General features: G+C 36.9%; 1 protein-coding gene across 3 annotated transcripts in view; it reads left to right on the forward strand.

The window, feature by feature from the left end:
- LMBR1 (limb development membrane protein 1) overlaps positions 1–20,654 on the forward strand; it is a 75,409-nt gene extending 54,755 nt beyond the window's left edge. For all 3 annotated transcript variants that reach the window (XM_057416479.1, XM_057416480.1, XM_057416481.1), the window contains 8 exons: positions 5,889–5,969; positions 6,986–7,062; positions 7,305–7,382; positions 8,282–8,355; positions 8,629–8,719; positions 10,163–10,229; positions 14,485–14,646; positions 17,305–20,654. In XM_057416479.1, coding sequence (XP_057272462.1) covers positions 5,889–5,969; positions 6,986–7,062; positions 7,305–7,382; positions 8,282–8,355; positions 8,629–8,719; positions 10,163–10,229; positions 14,485–14,646; positions 17,305–17,387 — 713 coding nt within the window. In that variant the 3' untranslated portion in view covers positions 17,388–20,654. The remainder of the gene's footprint in view (positions 1–5,888; positions 5,970–6,985; positions 7,063–7,304; positions 7,383–8,281; positions 8,356–8,628; positions 8,720–10,162; positions 10,230–14,484; positions 14,647–17,304) is intronic.
- The last annotated feature ends 1,050 nt before the right edge of the window (positions 20,655–21,704 follow it).

Raw genomic sequence — 21,704 nt, forward strand, 5'->3', positions numbered from 1 at the left:
ATCTTAGGTAGTAATTCATTAAACATCAGAGCAGTTCTTTATATTCTAGGAGTATTTGAATTTAATAATTTCAGTAATTTTATTAATAATTAAAATGAATAATTATTCAAATGTTTTAGAATTCTTGTATGTAGTATTAGAATTCTGTAGTTCTTAAGGTGTTTGTTTTGATGTATGTTCAAAAATAGTACGAACTTTTGGTTTGTAAGAGCGTATTGCAGCATGGCAGGCACCAATTACAAAAAAAAATATTGATTCTACAAACCTGGAAATGATGATGTACAAATTCTCTTCCGAATTGTTTTTTAGCTGCACAGATAAGCCATCTATTCACAATTTATTACAGTTGCTTCAGGTTGGAAAACCAAAGAATATTCATGTCATGACACATCCATTGTTGGATATGACTACATCCATTGTTGTCTTATGACTTATTTTAGCCTTAATTTTCTCGATTTCCTGCCTTTCTCTCTTAAGTCTTCTGTCATATATCTCAATCTTTTCTTCTTTCAAGTCTCAGTAAATCTCTTTTCGAAGTTGCTTGGTTCAGGGAAAGTACCTTTTATAGCAGCAGATCGTGGTGGTCGTCTTTATTCCAGTGTTTAAAATTTGTGGTGGACTAGTGACTTCTTTGTGTAGAAGTAATGTTCACCTTTGCTGTTTTAGAAGCTTAGGTTTTCATACTGACATGGAGAGAGATATATATATATATTTATATATATATGCATTCACATACAGATGCACAAAAAGTGTGTACAGTGTCTTTGAAGCTGTGATGGAGTAATTATTGTTCTGTGTTTTTGATGTTAGCTAGCAACTGTAAAATATTTGTTACTGAATATTTTATGTTGTCATGGTGGTTGTGCTTGTGTACAAGAAAAGCAATACCTGAATAACTATTGGGTCACTTTTCTGTATCTATTAAATGTAGTGCAGAGTTGTTTCTGCTGTTCAGGTGGAGAATGTGATTATTTAGGTGATAAGTGCCTGCTGCTGATCTGTGTAGAAGTCTGTGACAGTTTATATTGCATTTTAGTAATATTACTTGTGAGGTAGACCTAGTCTGTTTGTAGGCATCTACTAATGGGGTCTGGATTTAGGATGTGTACAGGAGTGTTCCTGCACCACCAGCCAAAAGACTAGGTTTTCTCATTGAATTGATATGTATTCAGCATAGTGGAACTGCAGCATAGAATCATAGAATAGTTAGGGTTGGAAAGGACCTTAAGATCATCTAGTTCCAACACCCCTGCCGTGGGCAGGGACACCTTACGCTAAATCATATCACCCAAGGCCTCGTCCAGGCTGGTCTTGAACACTGTCAGGGATGGACCATTCACAACCTCCCTGGGCAACTCATTCCAGTGCCTCACCACCCTAACAGGAGAGAATTTCCTTCTTATATCCAATCTAAACTTCCCCTGTTTAAGTTTGAACCCGTTACCCCTTGTCCTATCACTACAATCTAATGAAGAGTCCCATGCCCATGCACGCCCATGTTTCACAGAGCTCTCACCAGCCTACTCATGAGAGGTGAAAGACGCAGAGCTTAAATGTTCTTTGATGGGAAAAGGAACTGAATTCTGTTTCACATGCTGAGGGAGTGTATTGACACCACTGCCCAAAGGAGTGCTTGAAAAACCATAGCTTGATGTATGGAGAAGATTAATGGCCTCTAGCTGAAAAGTAAATAATAATCTAAACTCTGATATAGTTTGTAGGTGAGGGGCAGTATGTTATGTGCACAAGAATATACTCTGCAAAATCTTTGTGAGTAGTTATTTAAGTAAATTTAAGTATGGCTCTCAATTAAGTGGGAAGTTTCATCTTCTCTGCCAGAAGTCTTTCTAATATGTACAAATTATACCCAGAAAAATAGACACAGTTTTTGCCAGAATGATGAAGACTCATGTTTATCATGTTTCCCGCATCTTTAAAAAATGCGTACAACTAGAGGTGCCATGCTAATTGCATCAGTAAATGTAGTGCTGTGATATTAGAGGCTGTAATCTGTGATTTAACACACAAATGTGCAAGTATTTGTGTTGCTGTATCAGAGCAGATACATTAGGCTACATGCTTCCTGTGCCATGGCTCTTGCAATTCTTCCATAGTTGTGATAGTGGAAATCACAGTATGCTAGAGATTGGAAGGGACCTCGAAAGGTCATCTAGTCCAATCCCCCTGCCGGAGCAGGAACACCTAGATAATAGAAATACATGTGCTTAAGTGATCTTGCTAGGCAGTTTTGCAGTAAAGTGTTTTAAAATACATACTGCATTTGTACATATAACCCCAAAGTTGATTTTTTTATTAAAACTGAAGAGGACTGGAGCACAGGCATAAGCGATACTTGGTGATTGTCAATGCTGATTTTTATTTTATTTTCCCCTTGGTAAAATAGTGCTATCACACTCCTAGCACCCAGTCATAAATAATGCTTCCTCCGACAGTGTCTGGTCATGGGAAGGGGCTAACATAAGCCAGTTTTCAGAGGAGGAAAATAGCTATGTGAGCTGGTGCCGTTCTTGATTCATATAGGTGTAACTATTGTGACTGTGATGCAGTTGATAAGAGTATTCTGTAAAGCTCTTCATATTTGAAAATACATCTAACTGTGAAACTGCATATCTTCTTCACGGAAACCAGTCTTCTTCCTTCTCAGGTGTCTACAGTGTGTAACTGAAAATTGGAGGAGGAGGGAGGGGAAAGTTTGATTGTGTTATCTACCCTAGTATTTTTATCTGTTGAAGATATACTGGGCTTTGGGAAAATGTTTGTTTCCAGTGTATTATATTTCAGTACCCACATCACTCCTACAGTGGAAGAATAAAGCTGGGACTTTTTTTATATTAAAAGAAAAAAGTTGCCTTCAGCTATTAGTTTTCCTGAATCCAAAGAGACGGGTGGGGTAGGATCAAAAATACTTACTTGATCAAAGTTATTGGCTCTGAAGGTATCCTTACCTATGTAAGAAAGATGAAAGGTGTTGTTTTTATTGCACGCTAGTAACAGTGTAATTTTGAACTAATTGGTGTTGAACTGCCAATCACCTAGGGGGAATGCAAATAGATACTCTTACAATTTCCTTTGAGGTACTGAAATCTTATGTCGGGGCTGGAAGAAAAACAGAATAATACCGTTAAATTGACCTTAAATGAGCTGCTTTGTGGCTTTCTTGGAGAATCCCTTCTAACTTTTCATTGCTAGTCCAAACAAGTCTCGTCTACCGATTTGATTTATTGGCTAGACAGCGCTGACATTGAACTTTGTGCATGTTTGAAATAAAGCTAATGTTATAGAGCTTTTAAGAATTTAGCTGCATCCTTTTCAAATACTCTTTTGACTGATCTGAAACTTTGCCTTCCCCTGTCGTAAAATATCCTTTTGTATAGCAGTCTGTTGTTTGCTACTATTTTTAAGGAGGAACTACAACAGCGCTTAAATATGATTCAGAATTTCTATTGAAGTATCTCTTAGGGACCTAATGTAATCGTGCTGACTTTGTTGGAAATACTCCCGTGAATATCAGTGGTTTAAGCTCTAGATTTTTATATAGAGGGTTAGAAACAACATATATCTTCAATAAAGCATTTTCTCAGAGACCCTTAATTATGTAGAAGAAAATGTAAGATGCTAACTTGTATTTTTTTGTCTTTTTCAACTGCTTCTGTTAAAGGTTTTGAGACTTTTTCCACTGAGCTTTATAGCTAGCCTTTTTCTCAACTTGTAGTAATTAATCATTCTATAAAATAGGTAGTTTAGACTTTTATCAGAGGGAATATATCAGCACAAAAATTTATTTTTATAATGATAATTAGATAACTTTAAAGCCATCTTTTTTCTGAAAACCTGTGTATTATGATTACTTATTTTAAATACACAGAAGTTAAACTGACATTCTTATTGCGGGTACTTCAAGTGAATAGAAATTGTTAGAAAACGGCATTTGTAGGTCTTACTGCTTGGCCCTGGGATTTGAGATATGTATATATGTGAAGCTCTGTAACTATTGCATCATACACATTATGTCACTGATATAAAAAATGTTTAAGCATAGCACAGTGGTTGTGTTATGTGCAAAACTGTGTATGAAAGAAGCATGCAGTTAAACAATCAGTTTTTGAAACAGCTGGATGCCTCATTGATAGTTTGTCTGCATTGAGAAAATCTGTGAATACTCTGAAATAAAAAGAATAAAAGCTTTTTTTTTAAAATTCAAGGAATACTCTTGTATATCTTTGTTTTCAGGTAGGACTTCACTGTGCTGTAATATGGAGAATGTGGGAGCTGGATGGGATGAGAAATTTACCTTCTTATCTTATACTGAGATTGCTGGATGGATGAGCAGACAACAGAAAATGAGGAAATAATGAGACTGGAATATAAAGTAGTGTTAGTCTGCCAGCAGCCTGAGTGCTGTTTAGTGCTTGTAGGTGAATGATGAAGATAGGAGACAAAAGCCTGGTCAAGACTAATAGTCTCAGAAATTTATTAGAGTGTATTTAAAAAGGTACCGGGAGCATGGTGCTATTACAGGTTAGCCCACAGTCAAAGGTGAGGTCAAAGGTAGGGAATGGTCATGAGGTGAAGGGCATCAATGTAAATGGAGAAAGAACAGGACTTAAGGTTTATTAAGACCTTGAACTGTCGCTGCCACAGAGAGAGACTGTCTTGGAACAGACAGGGAAAATATGAGCCCTCTTAACGTATTGTCAGGTGAGATTATACAGAAAAAAAGGATGAAAGTAGGGCAAAAGGATAGTGTTTCTAACTTATGCTGGGAAGAATATTTCCAGTGTGTGATTGCAGAGGTTAAAGTATGATGAGATCAGAACTGAAACAGCAGATCTCTAGTCAGCATTCCAGAGCTGTGTCATTACTTCAGCACTGTGCAGTGTTTGTGTAGGAACTGGAATCCAGGAGACAAACCATGGTGTGCCTGCACTGGAAAAATGGGTGGTTGGTAGAGAATGGGAGGCAGAAAAGGAAAAGGATGGAGAGGGAAAATGGGCTGGATTTCCTAGAGCCCATGTATAGATGGGAGGAAGAGTTGCTGAGCAGCTTTCAGGCTGAAAATCAGCAAGGGAGAGAGGAATTTATATTACAGTTGTCAGTTTTCAGCTGGTGCAGAGGAGAGTTTGAGTAGTTCCACAATAGTGATGTCTCTATGCTGTGAACTGTAAAAAGGAAAGTGAAAGAATGTGATCTCGCACGTGGTTGTGAGGAAGATCTGATTGTGGTTGTCAGAGGGTACTCTGTGGCACAGACTGACCGAATTGAGTGAGCAGATATGAGCAGAAGACAAGTCAACAAGCAGGTCAGCAATATGGAAACTGAGTTTGCTGAGGAAAAAGGACTGGGGAAAAGGATGGAGTGGCACAAACTGAAACTGGAGGTCTAGCCACCAGCTTACTTAGGCAAAGCGGGCCATTGCTCCAAACTTTAAGTTGCTAAATAATAATAATGCACTTGAAGAACATTGAGAGATTCTTTACATCTTGATATATGAATCATTGAGAGATAGAAGAATGAAGCATTTGAGACATCCAGTTTCAGGCTGCCACAACATAACTGGGTTTTGGACCTGTGTGACAATTCAGCGGTAGCTGTTCTTAGTTCTCGCAGCAGCCAGCCAACAGATTAGGCAGGGATCAAAGAAGGTCACATTGCAAAACCTCTGATGTGTTGAACTCTTCTGGTTAGACAGACTTAGAGGTTTCTCGACTAAGCCTCTGAATTTTGAAAAGTAGTTGAAGAGTCTCAAACACCTGCAGTTTAAAGCCACAAGTGTTTATGTGATGCTTCCTAAATCTGAATTGTCACAGTGTCTTACAGTACTACGGTTAGTCTCATCCAAAAGAAAATTCTGTCTTCTGTGTTAATAGGTATATCTTCCATGGTAGAATACCAGGCAGCAGAGTTGGAACGGGAACTTGAAAAGGTGAAAAGCAGGAAAACAAATCTAGGTAATAACACTTTTTCCCCCTACTGTTTCATGTGCATTACGGTTTAATAAGTGACCTTAAGATGTTGTGTTTAGCTTGTAGCAGTCACTTGATTGATTCCACTTTGTTCTTAACGAAATTTGTGTATTTGCAATCCTTTCAAATCTTCATAGTTTCTACAATTACATTACATGGAATCATTACACCCCTCTAACAAACAAATTGATGTAGGGAGTCTGAATTGAATCTTACTCTTAACGTAACCTTAGAAAAATTGTAACATATTCACTTCCTTGCATGGAGCTCAATAACATGTTTTTTCATACTTGTAATGATACACTTATGATTATTTGAAATAATCTAAGACATTACTTTCCTCTGTTTCTGAATTACTTCTATAAAAGGTTGTTTTTAAGAACAGTAAAATAATTCTTAGCAGGTTTCTGTCTTTTAAAACTGAAAAGTGATACTTCTGCTAATGGCAGCCGCTTGACAGGAGTCTCCTTATTTATTCAAAGGTTTGCATTATTCGGTGGGATAACTTAAGACTGGGAAGAAAAATTTGGGTTTTCTTTTTAGATGTACTAGTGATGTGCAGTGAGTTAGTCTTGTCTGTCTTGCCTTATGTTGTAAGAGGAAAATACTGTTTAAATATTTAAAATTATCTTCTGTCCCTTTAGGTTGTACTAGAATGTACATGTAATCAGCATAATTTAACATTAGGTATATTTTAACCTTTGCAGAACTGGTGTATGCAGGGGGAGGGAGGGGAAGTGCTATGGTAAAACATGCCTGTAAACAAGAAAAATCTCTGTCTCTGCCCAGCCTTTCTCTAAAGAGGCTTCATGTTTTTGGCATTGCTTTGTACAGCTCTTCAGGGTGGGTATTTTTATGAACTGGTTGGTGTCAGTTCAAGATAAGATTACTTTTCTTAACTGTAGTTACGGCAAGTGCTTATACAGAGCTGAATGATTTTTATGTGTGTTATTTCAAGGTGATGTACAGTATTAAGCTTCTGTGTTTTCTCCTCTGAACAGAACGGAGGAAAAAAGCTTCTGCTTGGGAAAGGAATTTAGTCTATCCAGCTGTTATGATACTGCTACTGATTGAGACAGTAAGAATTTCTGCCTTTTTTTCCTTTTTTCCCCAGTGAAAAGTATGAAGAATTCTGTGTCATCTGGGAGGATAGTTTTGAAATTGAATGATGTGTGTTTAAACAACAAACTTGACGTTCTTCTCTTGAACCATTTTTTTAAAAAAAACCATTAACATTACAAAATCTGGTGGGGATAAATGTATGCATTTTAAAAATGTAGAGTACTTTTAAATAACAAGACTATTTCTGCTTCCTTACAGTCCATCTCAGTCCTCTTAGTTGCTCTCAACATTCTTTACCTGTTGGTTGATGAGACTGCAATGCCAAAGGGATCAGGGGTAAAGTAAACTTTATGTATATTTTTAATAACTTTAGTAAAGCTTTGGAGCCCTTAGAAAAGTGCACGTGAGAACTTCTGCTTTAATAACATGGAAACAAATGAGTCTCCGCCTTGACTTTGCTTCTAGGTTTTGTCCCTGTGCGCACATAAACATTTATTACATGACATGTTATAGTGTGTTCTTGATAAAACTAGTCCAGAATCTTAGTGAAGATACAGTGATTCACTAAAGTAAATCCTTAATCTGGAGTTGCATTTTCTTCACGTTTCCTACATTTTTGTGAACAAGAAATCTTCAATTTAAGAAGCTATATTAAAAACCAATACAAAAAGCTTATCTTGGTTTGTGTTCCACTTAAAATACGACATTTTCACATCTTTTGTTATAAAACTCCTTGAAGAAAGTCAAGAACAGCACACTGAGGAGTTGTAGTGTCTTTAATCATGAAGATTTTTGTATTAACTTAGTAATGCTTTTCCTTGTGTATCACTGTATGTGAGCTTGCTGAGCTCTATACAAGGTTTCTAGTGGTGATGGCCACTCTGCCTGTGTATTGTGAACAACTAGAAGTGCTACCTTTTGAAACCATTTATTTTAGTTTCCAAAATAATGGGGTAGGTATGGAATGTAGCATGGTGGGATGCCATATGCATAAAATATGAATCACTGTACCTTCTGTCTTAGTAATACATTTCACTCAGGTTTGAAAGCTGGCTGATGCCATTGCATAGGATGGGAGACTCGAAGGTCAGAACATCAAAATGCCCCTTAAACACTGAATTGAGAAATGACTACTTCATGTAAGACATTAGGTTTTTTGGTCCTGGTAAAAGTTAACTTTATGACACAGTTGGGTGTATCTTACTAAATTATGCAAAATACTTTTCTCCTTATAGGGGCCTGGAATAGGAAATGCCTCCCTGTCCACCTTTGGTTTTGTGGGAGCAGCACTTGAAATCATTTTGATTTTGTATCCTTTCTTGAAGAATTCTATCTGTTAACAAGTATTCTGTCCAGTTTTCTGGGACATTGATAATTTACTCAGACACTTGTGTGGGGAGATACAGACCAGTCCTTCTCAAGCACTCAAGCATGTTTTTGTTTTTTGTTGGTGGGGTTTTTTTTGTGTGTGTGTGTGGTTTTCTTTTTTTTCCCCTTTGATTCTTAAGACTTTTAGGAGTCTGCTGAGAACTTGAGTGAAACTTGCATTCCTTGGCAGTCCCTTTTTCCTTGATTCTCACAGCTATCTTATGGTGTCCTCTGTCGTCGGCTTCTACAGTCTTCGGTTTTTTGAGAATTTTACTCCCAGGAAGGATGATACAACTATGACAAAGGTAAGGTAAAGTCTGCGGTGGTGATGGCCCCTTCTCTTTCTTGCCACCCAAGGCAAACTGACTCTTTTAGTTAGTAATTACCCTGAATGGCTCATTTGCGGTGATCAGTATTTGTTTGTAAGCTGGGTAAACACAAACTGGAAGATTTTCAAAATGCTGAATGAGTGGGAAAAAGGATGTGCTCTGTTTAGTTTGGATGGCATCCATTCACTTGTAAAAAGCTGGGAATAGCAGAGCTTGTTAACTAGCTATAGAAAAGCTAGTGAAAGAACTTTGTTCAAAGGAAGCGTATTGCTAATGAGTAACTTTGATTGTGCTAACTGTACTTCAGGGAGCTTGTTTGAAATCCGAAGAACTTGGTTGCTAGAAGTAATACAGACAAAGTAATTTAAATTTGAATAATTAAACTAAGACTGAGGAGGTATATTCAGCAACATTTTGCAGTCTGAGACTAATTTGACTTTCTACAATTTAGCACTGGCTTCAGAATAACAAGTGCTGTTACCTAATGCAGAGGAACATGGTTAGCTTTTTGGTAGAATATTCCCACAACTGACAAGGAGAGGTGTTCAGTAACCAAGGAATGGATGATGAATTTAATTCTTTTTTCTTCGTGTTTCATTGTTTGTTTGTTGTTCGTGTGTTTTTAAAGTAGTGTATAGACATTTTTACCATAAACGGCCGGAAGTGAGAAAGTAGATAAACACACAGAATGGTTATAGTAGGTAATAGGGAGTTGGAATACCCTTAATGTTTTCTGCTAATTGTTTACAAGGAATAGTGTGGAAATAAACAGTGAATGCAGGAATGTCTGCCTACTTTCAAGAAGGTTTTGGGTTTTATTTAATTATTTTTTGTTTTATTTTAAATTCTGTTAGAGCTGAAGAAAGTGATCTCTTGTGAGAGAAAGTTTCAATTACTCTTTATAAAGGCTTTACAAAAACTGGAGTAAAATCTAACAGCTGTGAATTTTTTCCTTCTGTTTAAAGTAGTCAACAGGCATTCAATTGAAAGGAAGCTCTTTGTTGTAATTTTTTAAATAATGCTAATCCTGCAAGCAGTTACCTACAAAGCTTAAGCTGATGTATCAGTCATCTATTCTAAGCCTGTGGAATGGGTCTTTTATCAAAAGGTTTCAGGAATTAACTAAACAGTTGATGCTTTGCAACATGGTAGTCTTGAATTATTTTGAATCTAAGGATGATTAAAAGCAAGTGATTACATATTTGATTTTTTTACCTCATCCCTTGGGTCATCTTCATCTTGTATAACACCATATGGAGAAGTGTGGCAGAAGTGAGCAGGACTAACAATATCTTACTGTAAATTGCTTTAGGTTCGGTTTAAAGGGTGTAACTTTCAGGAATTCTTCTTTCTTATCTTGACCACTGTGTTTCTTCAGCAATCCCATAGCTAATTTAAATGTTTGTCGTTTTTAAACAGATCATTGGAAACTGTGTCTCAATCTTGGTGCTGAGCTCTGCTTTGCCAGTGATGTCAAGAACATTGGGTAAGTGAAGTGGAAGTACAACACCTTGTAATAAAGGATGTTTAATAGAGTTAACAAAACCAAAGACGACCCCATAGACAGGGCATGTATGTGTGGCCTTTTCTACACCAACATGAGCTGTTGAGCATGCATTTTATGTACATAAACTGCAGTATATACATTCTAAAAAAAGATACTGAGCATTTTTTACAGACTATACTCTTTTAAAAAGGTAGGTTAGGTTTTTAAACTTCTGGTGGGAAGAACTGATATGTAGACTGCTTGATTAGGGCAGTATAAAATAGTTTCATGTTCACTGTGACATTATAGTGCTCAGTTTTCATGGGGAAAAAAACCCAAACAAAGCAACCAAACATTTGGGGATTTCAGGTTTAAAATTTGAGATAATGTTGAGTGTAAATGTCATCTTAAGTACAGTTAATACTGTAATTTCACCAAAGTTTTTTATCAGCAATGATACCAGGCTACTTTCATTTTTCCTAAAATAGCCTGCTTGCATTCTTTGTTACTTCAGTTTTCAAATATAAAAATTTGGAGTCCAGCGTAGTAGAACCGAAGAAGTTCTGATTTTATAGTTAGGAACTGGCAATAGCGTTTGAAGTTTAACTGTTTGGAAAGACAAGGTGCTTTGTATCTTCACTTTGTTTAGTTAGGTAATCTTCAACTTGATTTCTTGAAGTTAGGTTGCAAGCCTATCACATATTTAAGTAGTGTAGAATACTTTCAGGTAATGTGAATTTCATTTGGAGCAGTAAATGAAATAAAACAAAAATCTACACATCAGGCTGTATGAATCTTTAGTACAAGTTTAGGAGTTTAAGCTCAGATCAGTTTAAGCCCACAGATAGTAATGTGTACCACGTGGTTCTGTAGTTCATCTTATTTTCAACCAGAATACTGTCAAATCAAGAGTAGTTAATATTTTCTGGTAAGTTATACTGTACATCTTCATGCTGCATATGTCTATAGATGAGTTTTATTAGATTTACTAGGTCATTTCTATAACAAACAAAAACCCCACCCCTAATGCACTTCGGAGGGTTGAATCTGAAAATACACATTATAGAGCTCATGTTTTAAAAATCTGTAGGAAAACTTCACAAACGCAAAAGAACAATTCAAGTACTTAAAATAGTGCATTTTTAAAGTATAGCCAGTATGATAAAAGTTCTTACAAGTAAAAAAATTCTAGCACTTAAAAGCAAGATTCTATGTTGAAAAATTAGTGATTTAGAACAGAATTTTAACATTAGTATCGTGTCCACTAAGTTACTGCATTCATCACTTATTTAAAGGGAGATAATTGTTAATGATCTGCGAGATTAACAGTTGATAATAAATGGATTCTGTGGAAGTAAGTATACATGCTGGGTGCATTGTTGTCTCATAGGAAACAGATTAATGGTAAAACTCACTTGAAAAAAAGACTAACAAATGAAATTCCTGAATAGTTTGCCATAGAGATAAATAAAAGAAGAAAAAAGATGGAACAATTAACGCACAGCTAACAAATGCACAGTCACAGCTGTCCAAACAGGATTAATAGAGTGTATTAGAGTACAGTGAGTCATGTGGCGCTTTGCAAAAATATCAGTGTGTTGCGCTACATGCTACCGCCCTGTGGCATTGAATAGATGAAAAGAAATAAATATGTTAAGCAGATTCATAGCCTTTTCACGTTATTAAAAAAGCAAGTTTCTAGACTATATGGGAAAGATTAGACTTCTTCATTATGGGAAAGGTAAAAAAGCAGACGTTATCTAACACGTACTGATGTTTTTCAAGTTTTAAAAACGGAAATAGAATTTTGTACAAGTTTGCAAGTTTTAAATAACATTTGTATTGGATATGTAGATGGTGCAGGTCTCTAATAATTCTTATAGAACTCCAGGAAAGTTTTTACTCAAATAAGTTAATGCATTTTTTAGCCTTTTAATAGTCCTCCTTCAGAAACATTTCACACCAGCACCATATTGCTAACCACTGAGAATCAAACTGGAAGCAGGTCACTGTACAGAAAACAGAAACAAGGAGTTGTGCAAACAAAATTGAAATTTCTAATATACAAAGTTTTCCCAGAATTCCACTCAAGTATTATGGTTAAAGTAAACAGTGACTTTTGAACTTATTTGCATGTAAAATCTAAAAACATAGTTGTTGTTTGTTTTTTTTTTTAACCTAAATAATTCTTTAATAGTTTTTTTGGTAAATTGATGCCAGCTCTCTTGGGTATCTATTTGTGTCCACTAGAGCTTTTGCTTTCTGTTCAGCTACTGAATAATTTTTCAAATTGCAGTCTTGCAAATTCTTTTCTTTGTGGGCTGCATAGATACTTCTATCAGAAAGTCACTGAAAGCTTTTTAATCCTTTTCTCCCACAGATTTATAAAATGATACTGTCAGATCTTTTCTAACAAGCAGTGACTTTATTTTAACAGAAAAACGTAATTAATGAGCAATATTTTTCCCACCTGTTCTAATAGAAGTGTCAGGCTTAATTTTTGTTTGTCCTTTACAACGCCTGCTCTATTGCTGGATATTCTTTTGAACCTCGTTGTGGCAAGGAGTATTATTTCTTTCCCAGAGAACTCTTCACCCAGTGCTGTACCTGTTTTGGTTTTTTTCCTTTAAGGGTCTGGAAGGCTCTACATTCAAACCTGACTTTCTCAATTTTCCTGTAGCTCTATAGTCTGACAAAAACACAGCTGCTTTTGAGAATGTTAAGGGCACTGTTTTCCTTCACGTGTGAAAGCAGCTTTGTGTTTATTGTCCTTCATCCGTTTACCAGTTAATTCGGTCAGCTGGTTTCTTCATTTTCTGCTAAGACCTTCTGTGCTTTTTTGATATTTCTCCCTGCTTCTCTTGCTAGTTTGATCAGCTTCAGTGACATTTTTCTTTTTCTTTATCCTGCTTTTCATTTTCTTAATTTTTAACATGTTTTTCTTAGATGTCAAATTTGATTCCCATGTTCTTAATATAAATGACTGATGCTGAGTACAAGGAGTGTTTGTATCTCTTACTGTTGTGATAGCTGGCTCTAAGTCTTGGGTATCAAGCTACAATGAGATTTAGAAGTGCCAGGTTTACCCTTGAGAGGAGGATAACTGACCCTTAATTCTGCCTCTCCTCATTTATTATCACCATTTAAGTCATGGTTCTTCAAAGCCCTCAAACCTTTTCAAAATAGGATGATAGGAAACTCATTTCCAGGAATTTCTGAGCCAGGTTATTTTCTGATTGCCTAGTTTTCTGCTGCTATTTCAGCTCTGGGGTGAGGAAAGCTTCCTTCCTTTTCAGTGTTGGTCTCAACTGTGAGAGCACGCATCAACATCGTTTGTGCAAATCTGTTTGGGGAATATAGTGGCTCATCAATCCTAGACAACTGTTGTTGGGGTATCATCTCAATATTCTGCCCTTTATTCAGTGCAGTCCTGATGTAGGCCTAACAGAGGAACAACTGTCTTCCTCTTCTGCCTTCTGGGATGCATGCTGCAGCTCATAAACACTTCCACATTTTGGAAGAATTTTGCTCACTTAGCTGTAGTGATTGACTAGCCTTTGATCAGCACTAAAGCGCAGGCATCAGTGTTATGAGGTCCACTGTGAACACCTGTCAGCCCTGTCTTTCAGCCAGACTCTTTTCCTTCTGTGTAAATGCTCACTGGCTGTAGTGGTGGGTAGGCCTAGGAGAAAAACTGCAGTTGGAAAGATGTCTTTGAACTTTGGTTTCAAAAGCAGTGGCTCAAAAAAAAACCAAAACAAACACTTATAAAGACAGTGTTTGCTGTAAGATGTTGTGGCTCTAATGGAAAGGCTTTTTGCTACCTGTATTTTTAATAAAGAAAGCCTGTGATGCATTTAATCCTTTTCAGGAATAGAACATGGATTTCATAGGAACTGAGATTTCAAGCAGTTTTCATGATACTACTGATATTTTTCTTTCCTAGTTATATTTACTGAAGTTAAAGAAGCAGAATTCTTATCTAAATAGACAATTTACTTAAAATCACATTGTCCAAGCATTTCACTAGGAAACTTAAACACTTTGATAAGTGTGTCTTACAGTTTTATATTGGTCAATGAAATGGAAAATGACCTTGAGAACAGTGTCTTTTGTGTTCAACCATGTGTCTGCTATAAGTAGTGTGTTGTCTGAATTGTGCATCCATATGTAAAAAATGTTACAGTGATGTTTTTGTGTTTCTTAACAAATGTGATCAAGAATTTGATGTGAACCTTAAATGCAATTTTAACAGGAATCACCAGATTTGATCTGCTTGGAGACTTCGGAAGGTTTAACTGGCTGGGAAACTTCTATATTGTATTATCTTACAACTTGCTCTTTGCTATCATGACAACATTATGTCTGGTCAGAAAGTTCACTTCCGCTGTGCGAGAAGAACTCCTGAAGGCATTAGGTAATATAGCATTGAAAATGTAGTTTGTACTTGGAACTTTTCCTTTTTCCAGTGTTTGATACCTTGATGTGCTACAGCTAAGTTTCTGTTACAGCTGACAGAGAAGTTTCTTTTGGTGGAAGTTTCTGTAAGTTAAGGTGTGAGAAAGCATAGCTTTGTGGTATTTTTTAGAGTTGAGAGCTAACGTACAGTGTTGATATTAATGATGTGCCCATATACTTCCTGGTCTGTAGTTAGATTATCAGACTCTAGAGAGCGCAGAAACGTTCCAGTTGCTACCCAGGAATTATTTGGAAATGCAACTTCCACTTACGTGTGGGTTCGCTGTTTTCTTTTGTGTTTGAAGCAATTTATTCCCTAAAAATAGTTCAGTGGCAGTCTGAGCTGCCTTGTTGTGATGCCTTTTTTGAGCACTAACTGTTCAGAAAATCTTTCTACAGAATATACAGAATCTTAGTAACTGATTGAGTAAAACCTGTGCTTGATATCATGAAAATTTAGATCAAATTGCGCATTCATTGTTTCTTTGCCATAGAAGAAAACTTGAAATGTATTTCATATTAAGAGGATAAAATGTACATATTTAGCAATCGTGATTTTACTACATCTTATCTTTGGTGATTAATGAAGCTCCTACCTCTATAGAACCCTGGAATAGTATTTGCTGAAGTTGAAACGACTAAGGGTGAAACTTCAGTGTTATTTATAACTGTGGATTCAGTTTGTAGACAAACTAACATTTGTCTAAAATGTTAGTTTGTTCATTTTCACCAGTTATTGCTTTCCACAGTTGCGACCCTGGTAAACAAAATCCAAGCATTTTCCTAGAATGCACTTCTACCGGTGGCAATTAAGTTAAAATCAGACATACTAAATAGGGAAAAACAAAATGACTGATAGCGTAGGATTAAAACAAGCTACTCTGTGATTTTTGATGTTGAGTTTTGAAGCTCCAGGGGAACGGATTAGTGGACCAGGGCCATGTAAATCTCTCCATTGATTTGTATGCTGAAAATGTTTTCAGAGAAGTTCCATTGTTGATTGAGACAGATATATGATGCAAGTATGATGTATCTGACATTATCCTGCAGCTTTTAGTTAAGGTTATTTTATGAGAAGACCTTGATTCATCTCTTTCAGTTGACTTGCATAATCCTAATTTTTTTTTGGGCAACTGTTTTGACTGTAAAAGGATTACTTTGTATAATGGCTGATGCAGAGCTCTGAAGGAAATAAATTAACATCAGTCAGCATGGGCTTATAGCAACAGGTCTGGTAAAACTTTTAAATCATTTGCTTTAAGAAAGAAACTTTAAAGATTTATCTTGATAATTCATGGCACATCACTGTATTAAATATGCAGTGTTTAGTTAAAAAATCTAGGCAAATCAACAAACTTCAGAATGCAGACATAGTAGGATAATGGTCACTGGATAGCACCACTCTAAGGGATTTTTTTAGGGATGCTTTTGGCCATTTGCTGTCACATATTATATGATTTTGTGTAAATATTGTGATCAAAATGGAAAAGTAATTGTAAAAGGTTTACATTTGACATAAGCAGGAAGTTATAAATCCTGAAGAGTGCAGGTTTCCTGACACAAACTGGGCTTGTTTTCCATGCTGTGCATAACAAACAGTGTCTATTAAGGAATTTTACATGGAACTTGAAGAATGAGAACCAAAATTTGTGTGCTTATTTCTCCCACACATTGGGAACTGTGATGCTGAGGATTAGAGGCTGGTGGAACGTCATAGCTAATTATTGGAAGTAAGCATCCCGCTGCCTGTGACCAGAAGAGTTCATGTAATATTGGGACTTACAAGTAATACAATACTGAGGAGTGTTGTTTGTTTGTTTTGAGTAGTGTAGTCAATTTTGGAATTCCAGTGATGCAAGAAATTTAGTTTGGTACATTATGGTACTTCAGCAAGACGTTCTGTATAGTCTGTGCTAAACAAATAAGAAGCTCTTTCCATTTTTGATCCTTAGCGACTTGATAGGAGACTTCAGAGAGAAACCGTAGCAAGCAAGGAAGGACTGACATTATGCCTCTTGTGAATAAAATATGGCTGAATGTACTGTCTTTCCCCACCTTCCTCCAAAAAAAAGAGCACTTTAACTACTTTCCTGGAGCAGGATGGGAGACCTTAATTAGCACTTGTAGTAGAGAATGATGCAATAAGAATAAATGGCTGCAAATAAATTGGTAATAATGTAGGCCTAAAAATATTATTAGACATATAAACAGTTTGGAGAAATGATGAGGTCATCACCAGTGATCTGAAGATCAGTGGATGCTTTTCAGAAAGCAGCTATACTTTAAAAGAAATATTCTTAGGTAATTATGTTGTTCTTTGTAAATTGTCAGAGTAGAATATTGCAAGTCTTTCTCAGTTCTGAGCATCAGATTTAAGCAATGTGAAGTTAGGCCTCTCTCCCTTCCATGCTTGTCAGTTGTGATGGACTTTTTTCACTTAAAACGCAACTGAGGGCATATCCCAGAAGTGATTCTTACCAGAGCTATAATCTGTTCTGGTCTTTAGCAAAAGTCCTTATCACAAAGTAGAATTTGGTTTGTATGCATTCTTCTGAATATCTGTCTGCGTGAAACATGGGAGAATCAGTTTTTTTTTTCATTGTGCAATGTTTTGCAGGATTAGATAAACTTCATCTATCAAATAATCCAAGAGACTCGGAGACAAAGCCATCTGCAAACGGGCATCAGAAAACACTGTGATTAACAATCGCCTGCAATCAACAAAGCTGAAAACATCAACCTCATGGCATTCCTGTCATCTCATCAGCATTTTTATATTGATTTTTATTTGTTGATAATTTGGGTCCAACCTAAGTCTCATTTTTTGTTGCTGTATGCTTTTGAGAAAGTTAGATATATCAGATTCTTCTATTTCCAGTGAACTTTTGGTCTGCTTGTTTATTTCCTCGTAAGTTAATGCAGGAGGTGCCTTGAAGACTGGAAGCTGAAGAGAATAATTCATTCCTTTTTATTTGTTGAAAGTCTCACATCTTTAGAACAAACCTGCTACCATTTGGATGCATAGTACCTCCTGTGTTATACAGACACAGCTATAGCGAATAACTCTGGGACTTGGTTAAAAAAAAAAAAGCAGCAAAAAGGGTACACTTCGAGCCCACTATGACCCTTACTGGGAATGTAAACTACCTGGAGTAGGTATCCTTGGCATTAGATAAACAGTTCCACTAAGAACATGTTAAAAATAGCAGTAATGTGTAGAGATCCCAGTCCTTTCACGCTGGATACAGCAGGCTGTTCACAGCCGAATGTCACGGAGCTTTCTTGGAAGTCCAGCGTTTCCAGCTTTCTGAACTTAGCTAGAGACACCAGGTTGCTTTAGTGGTAGTCAGACAATGTCTTATTAAAATACAAGATGAAAATTAACTTCAGTGTTAAATCTGAGCCAAGTATGCTTTGTAAAAAGCTGTGTAGACCCCCTGTCACAGCTCTTACAGTTCTGTAAGCTATCATACCAGGGAGGTTACTTCCCTACCAAGTACATCCCTGTAAAATTCTTTATGAACTACTGTGTATAAGCAGTACTTGTAATCAATGCAAGTAGCACAGGCCTAGGAGGCTGCAGTTGCAGTTTTTTATAGTCTTCTTTCATTTGAAGTAAATTATTTCTCTGAATTTGTACTATAGTTACCAGGATTTCTGTTCAGTGGCGTAATCCAGTATCTTTCAGTAGCCTGTTTTTTTTTAATGTACACATGAACGTGTATATAGGCCTATATGTGTAGATATCGTAAATTAAATTCTAAGCTTCTAGAGATAGCGTAGGTGGCTTGGTAAGTAAAACTTGTGTGTTTAATCTTGGTAGTTGAATTTCTGCAGTGTTACAGTTTAACTGCTCAGAGGCCTTAGATTCAGGCTGGCATTGGTGGGTGGTTACATCCCTTTTCTTAGCATTACTGTAGCCTTAGGAATTCCTCAAGCAGTTTGTATTAAAAAAGCTCACCAACCAAAACGCAAATAAGTATTCAAAATCTGGTTACGCTTTTGTCCTGCTCTGCCACAGGTTATCTTTAAACAGGTTGGAACGGGGACACCTTCGGTGTAACAAGTCAGATACCGTTCCTGTTGATTCCCCATTTCCGTAAAACAAGTATGTCTGTAGCCTGAGGTCTTACATGTGGTGAGGTGGTGATGACTAGCCTCTCCAGTGTGGTTCCGAAATAAGATCAACCTTGTGTCAGAAACCCTTTGGCTGTTTGCGTGAGGTGACTGCTCTGGGCTGTAGAGCTTACTGCTGAGTGTGTGAATGTGAGCTTTTTTTTTGTTCCCTAGAGTGCTTCAAAAATCAAGCTCCAGTATACATGAGGGTTTCTCATTTTTGCAGCTGCCTTTTCTGACTCATACTGGGGCACAATGTAAATATTTCTGTAGTAAATATGATGCTAGAGAGTTTTTTTTTTGTGTGTGTGATTAGTATAAATTCAAGGCTTATCAAACTGACTATTGATGTGTTGTACTGAGTCTTGGAAGACAAAGTAAAACTTGATTTCATTAAGATTTACAAGCATCTTTTCTGTTGTTTGAGTTTAATGCTGACGTTTTAGCGAGGAATCTTTATCTGAGTCAAAGTTCTGCAACCTAGAACAGGGAGCTGTGATTAAAGTTGTTTTAAAACGTGTTTACATTTGAAATATTGGGAGATCTATTTTTTAGGGGCATCATTCAGGTATCCTCAGAGCTTGTAGCCTTACTTATTAGCATTATAGTTAAAAATAACTGAAATGTATCCACTTGTCCATGCAAGAGACTGTGTGACCAAAATTGTCTTTGCGTCTTACCAGGGCTGGTGAATTGCGGTGTGTGAGGCTAGTTAGCATTATTAAAACATTTCTATGGCAGCTTTTAAGACAGTTATATAAATACAGTCTGTGAAACTAAGGAAATGAATTTTAAGGAATAAATTTAGGGAGTGTGAACCAGCCTAAGTCTTGCTCTTTGTGCTTTTGGAGAGATGTTTGTCCTCACATCAGTGACCCAAGAACACAGGAAAAGATGAGATTGAGGTATGTGTGGTTTCTGAAAGTGAGTTGGGCAGTTACGTAGAGCAGAGACAGTTCCTGCTGAGAAACACACAAGTTTCAGGCAAGAATTCAACACTCTCTTTCAAAACAAACGTTACAACCTTGCCTTTCCACCCCTTCTGCTGGTTTCTGCAATAGGAGAGATGTGTGGACTAAGGCTGTGTTAGTAAAGATTACACTGAAACCTGAAGGGTGGTTTAGATGCTGTGTGGTTTCAAGTAATTCAGAAATACCCTGTGCAACTACTGACAGTGTTTTGTTTTAAAACTAGCTGTTCGTATTGTGACACTGTCCACATTAAAATATGCCTTCTGCCTGGAAAAATGGCATGCTTATGCACAGCTTCTTTACAGATAAAATGCTACAAATATACTACGTGTAAGATACAGATCACTGTATACTTTTCACAGAAGCATACGGTCACTTAAATACAAGCAACTGGTAATTCATTAATGGATATTGACGATACATTCCTAGTATTTTGACTCATGTAGAGTCAGGTGGTCTATACCTTCAAGGTATATACAGCTGATCTTAGTAACATTAACATCTGCCTCACTTCTTATGAGGCAAAAAGCACATAAATGCTTCCATCTTCAACTAGATACCACACAAGACCAAAAAATAGATGTAAACTAAGTGTTTTAAGTTAGCTGCTTCTTGGCTTTATTCCGTATTGGTAGCACAACATTAAATGCAGTGGCAGAACTCTAATAGTGTGGGATTTCGAAGCATAAAGCACACAGGCTTATCACTTTAAGCTAAAAAATAATAGTGTTGGTTACTGTACAAGTAACAGTTTTTTGCAGTCATAGGAAGCTTTGTTTACTGTCTGTAATGTGGTGTTTATCTTTGGCTGTGTTCCTCTGAGACCTTTTACCCTGTTGAGTCTTTTAGCATGATAGAAATTAAAGGATTTGACAAGTTGCTTTCCTTGTCTGGTTCCAAAGTACCACATCGAGAACTGCAGAAGAATGGCTATGTGCTGTGGTCTGGTCCAGTCCGTGCAGACAGAGCTTGTGCAGCCCTGTGCTTGATGGGGTGAGCACATGAGAGGATGCTGAGGAGTGTCCCTTCTCCAGTCTGTCACCAGGAGTGATGAGAGTGAAGGAGCTGCAGCCCTCATGTCCCACCAGAACTCTACTGCTTGCTCGTACAGCTCTGCAGCAGCTTCACATGTGCCCACTGTCATGTAGTAAAGGCAAGATGGCCCTTCTCTTAAAAGAATCTACAATCTAAATTAGAAAGGAATAAGGTAGAAACAAAGAACAGTTGGCATCTTCATGCATGTGACTTGCCTTGAATTTTCTAAGAATGTTGTAGGTTATTTTCCTTTGTTTTATCCTCCCCTTCCAGAAGTGGGATGGGCTCAGGTGGTGTACATAAATACAGCAACCGAGCCTTATGCTCAGTCTACTGGCATCTCTCATTTTGAAACACCAAATCCAGGAAGACAGTTAAATTCTTTTGCTTTCACATACATTCTAGTTTTTAAAATAGCAATTCTTAAAATCTTGGTGAAGTCACTGGAGCAGAAACAATAAACTAAGGCCATGTTAATAACCTCTTTAAAAGGAAATGGGCTTAGTTTTGTTAAAAAAAAAAGCATTGATGTGATCCTTAAAGACTTTAAGGAAGTAAAATCTCCTGCCCTGTGGTGTTAGTGGGTTTTTATGCCTTTTTTTTTAGTGTCTTTTAGTGCTGACTTCAGACAATATTCCATACACTAAGTTCCCTCCCCAGCCTGTATGTTTCAGGAGCTGAAATCTTGAGCTCTTGAATATTGGATTTACTATTGGTAACTGGCAAGTTATTTCAGTCGCATTAAGAGCTTCTGAACTTTACGAAAACGCTGCTTTGGAATTCATCTCATTCAGGGAGAGCAGTCTAATCTACTGGCCCTCACCCAGGTGGTGATAACCTCTGCCTCCTTTTTCTGCCTTGCCCAGCACTCTTGCTTCTGGCAACTGGTCTCTGA

This window comes from Pezoporus wallicus, unplaced genomic scaffold (genome assembly GCF_028554395.1).
Source record: "Pezoporus wallicus isolate ANWC-B61680 ecotype Strahan unplaced genomic scaffold, APGP_CSIRO_Pwel_v1 contig_3847, whole genome shotgun sequence".
NCBI lineage: Eukaryota > Metazoa > Chordata > Aves > Psittaciformes > Psittacidae > Pezoporus > Pezoporus wallicus.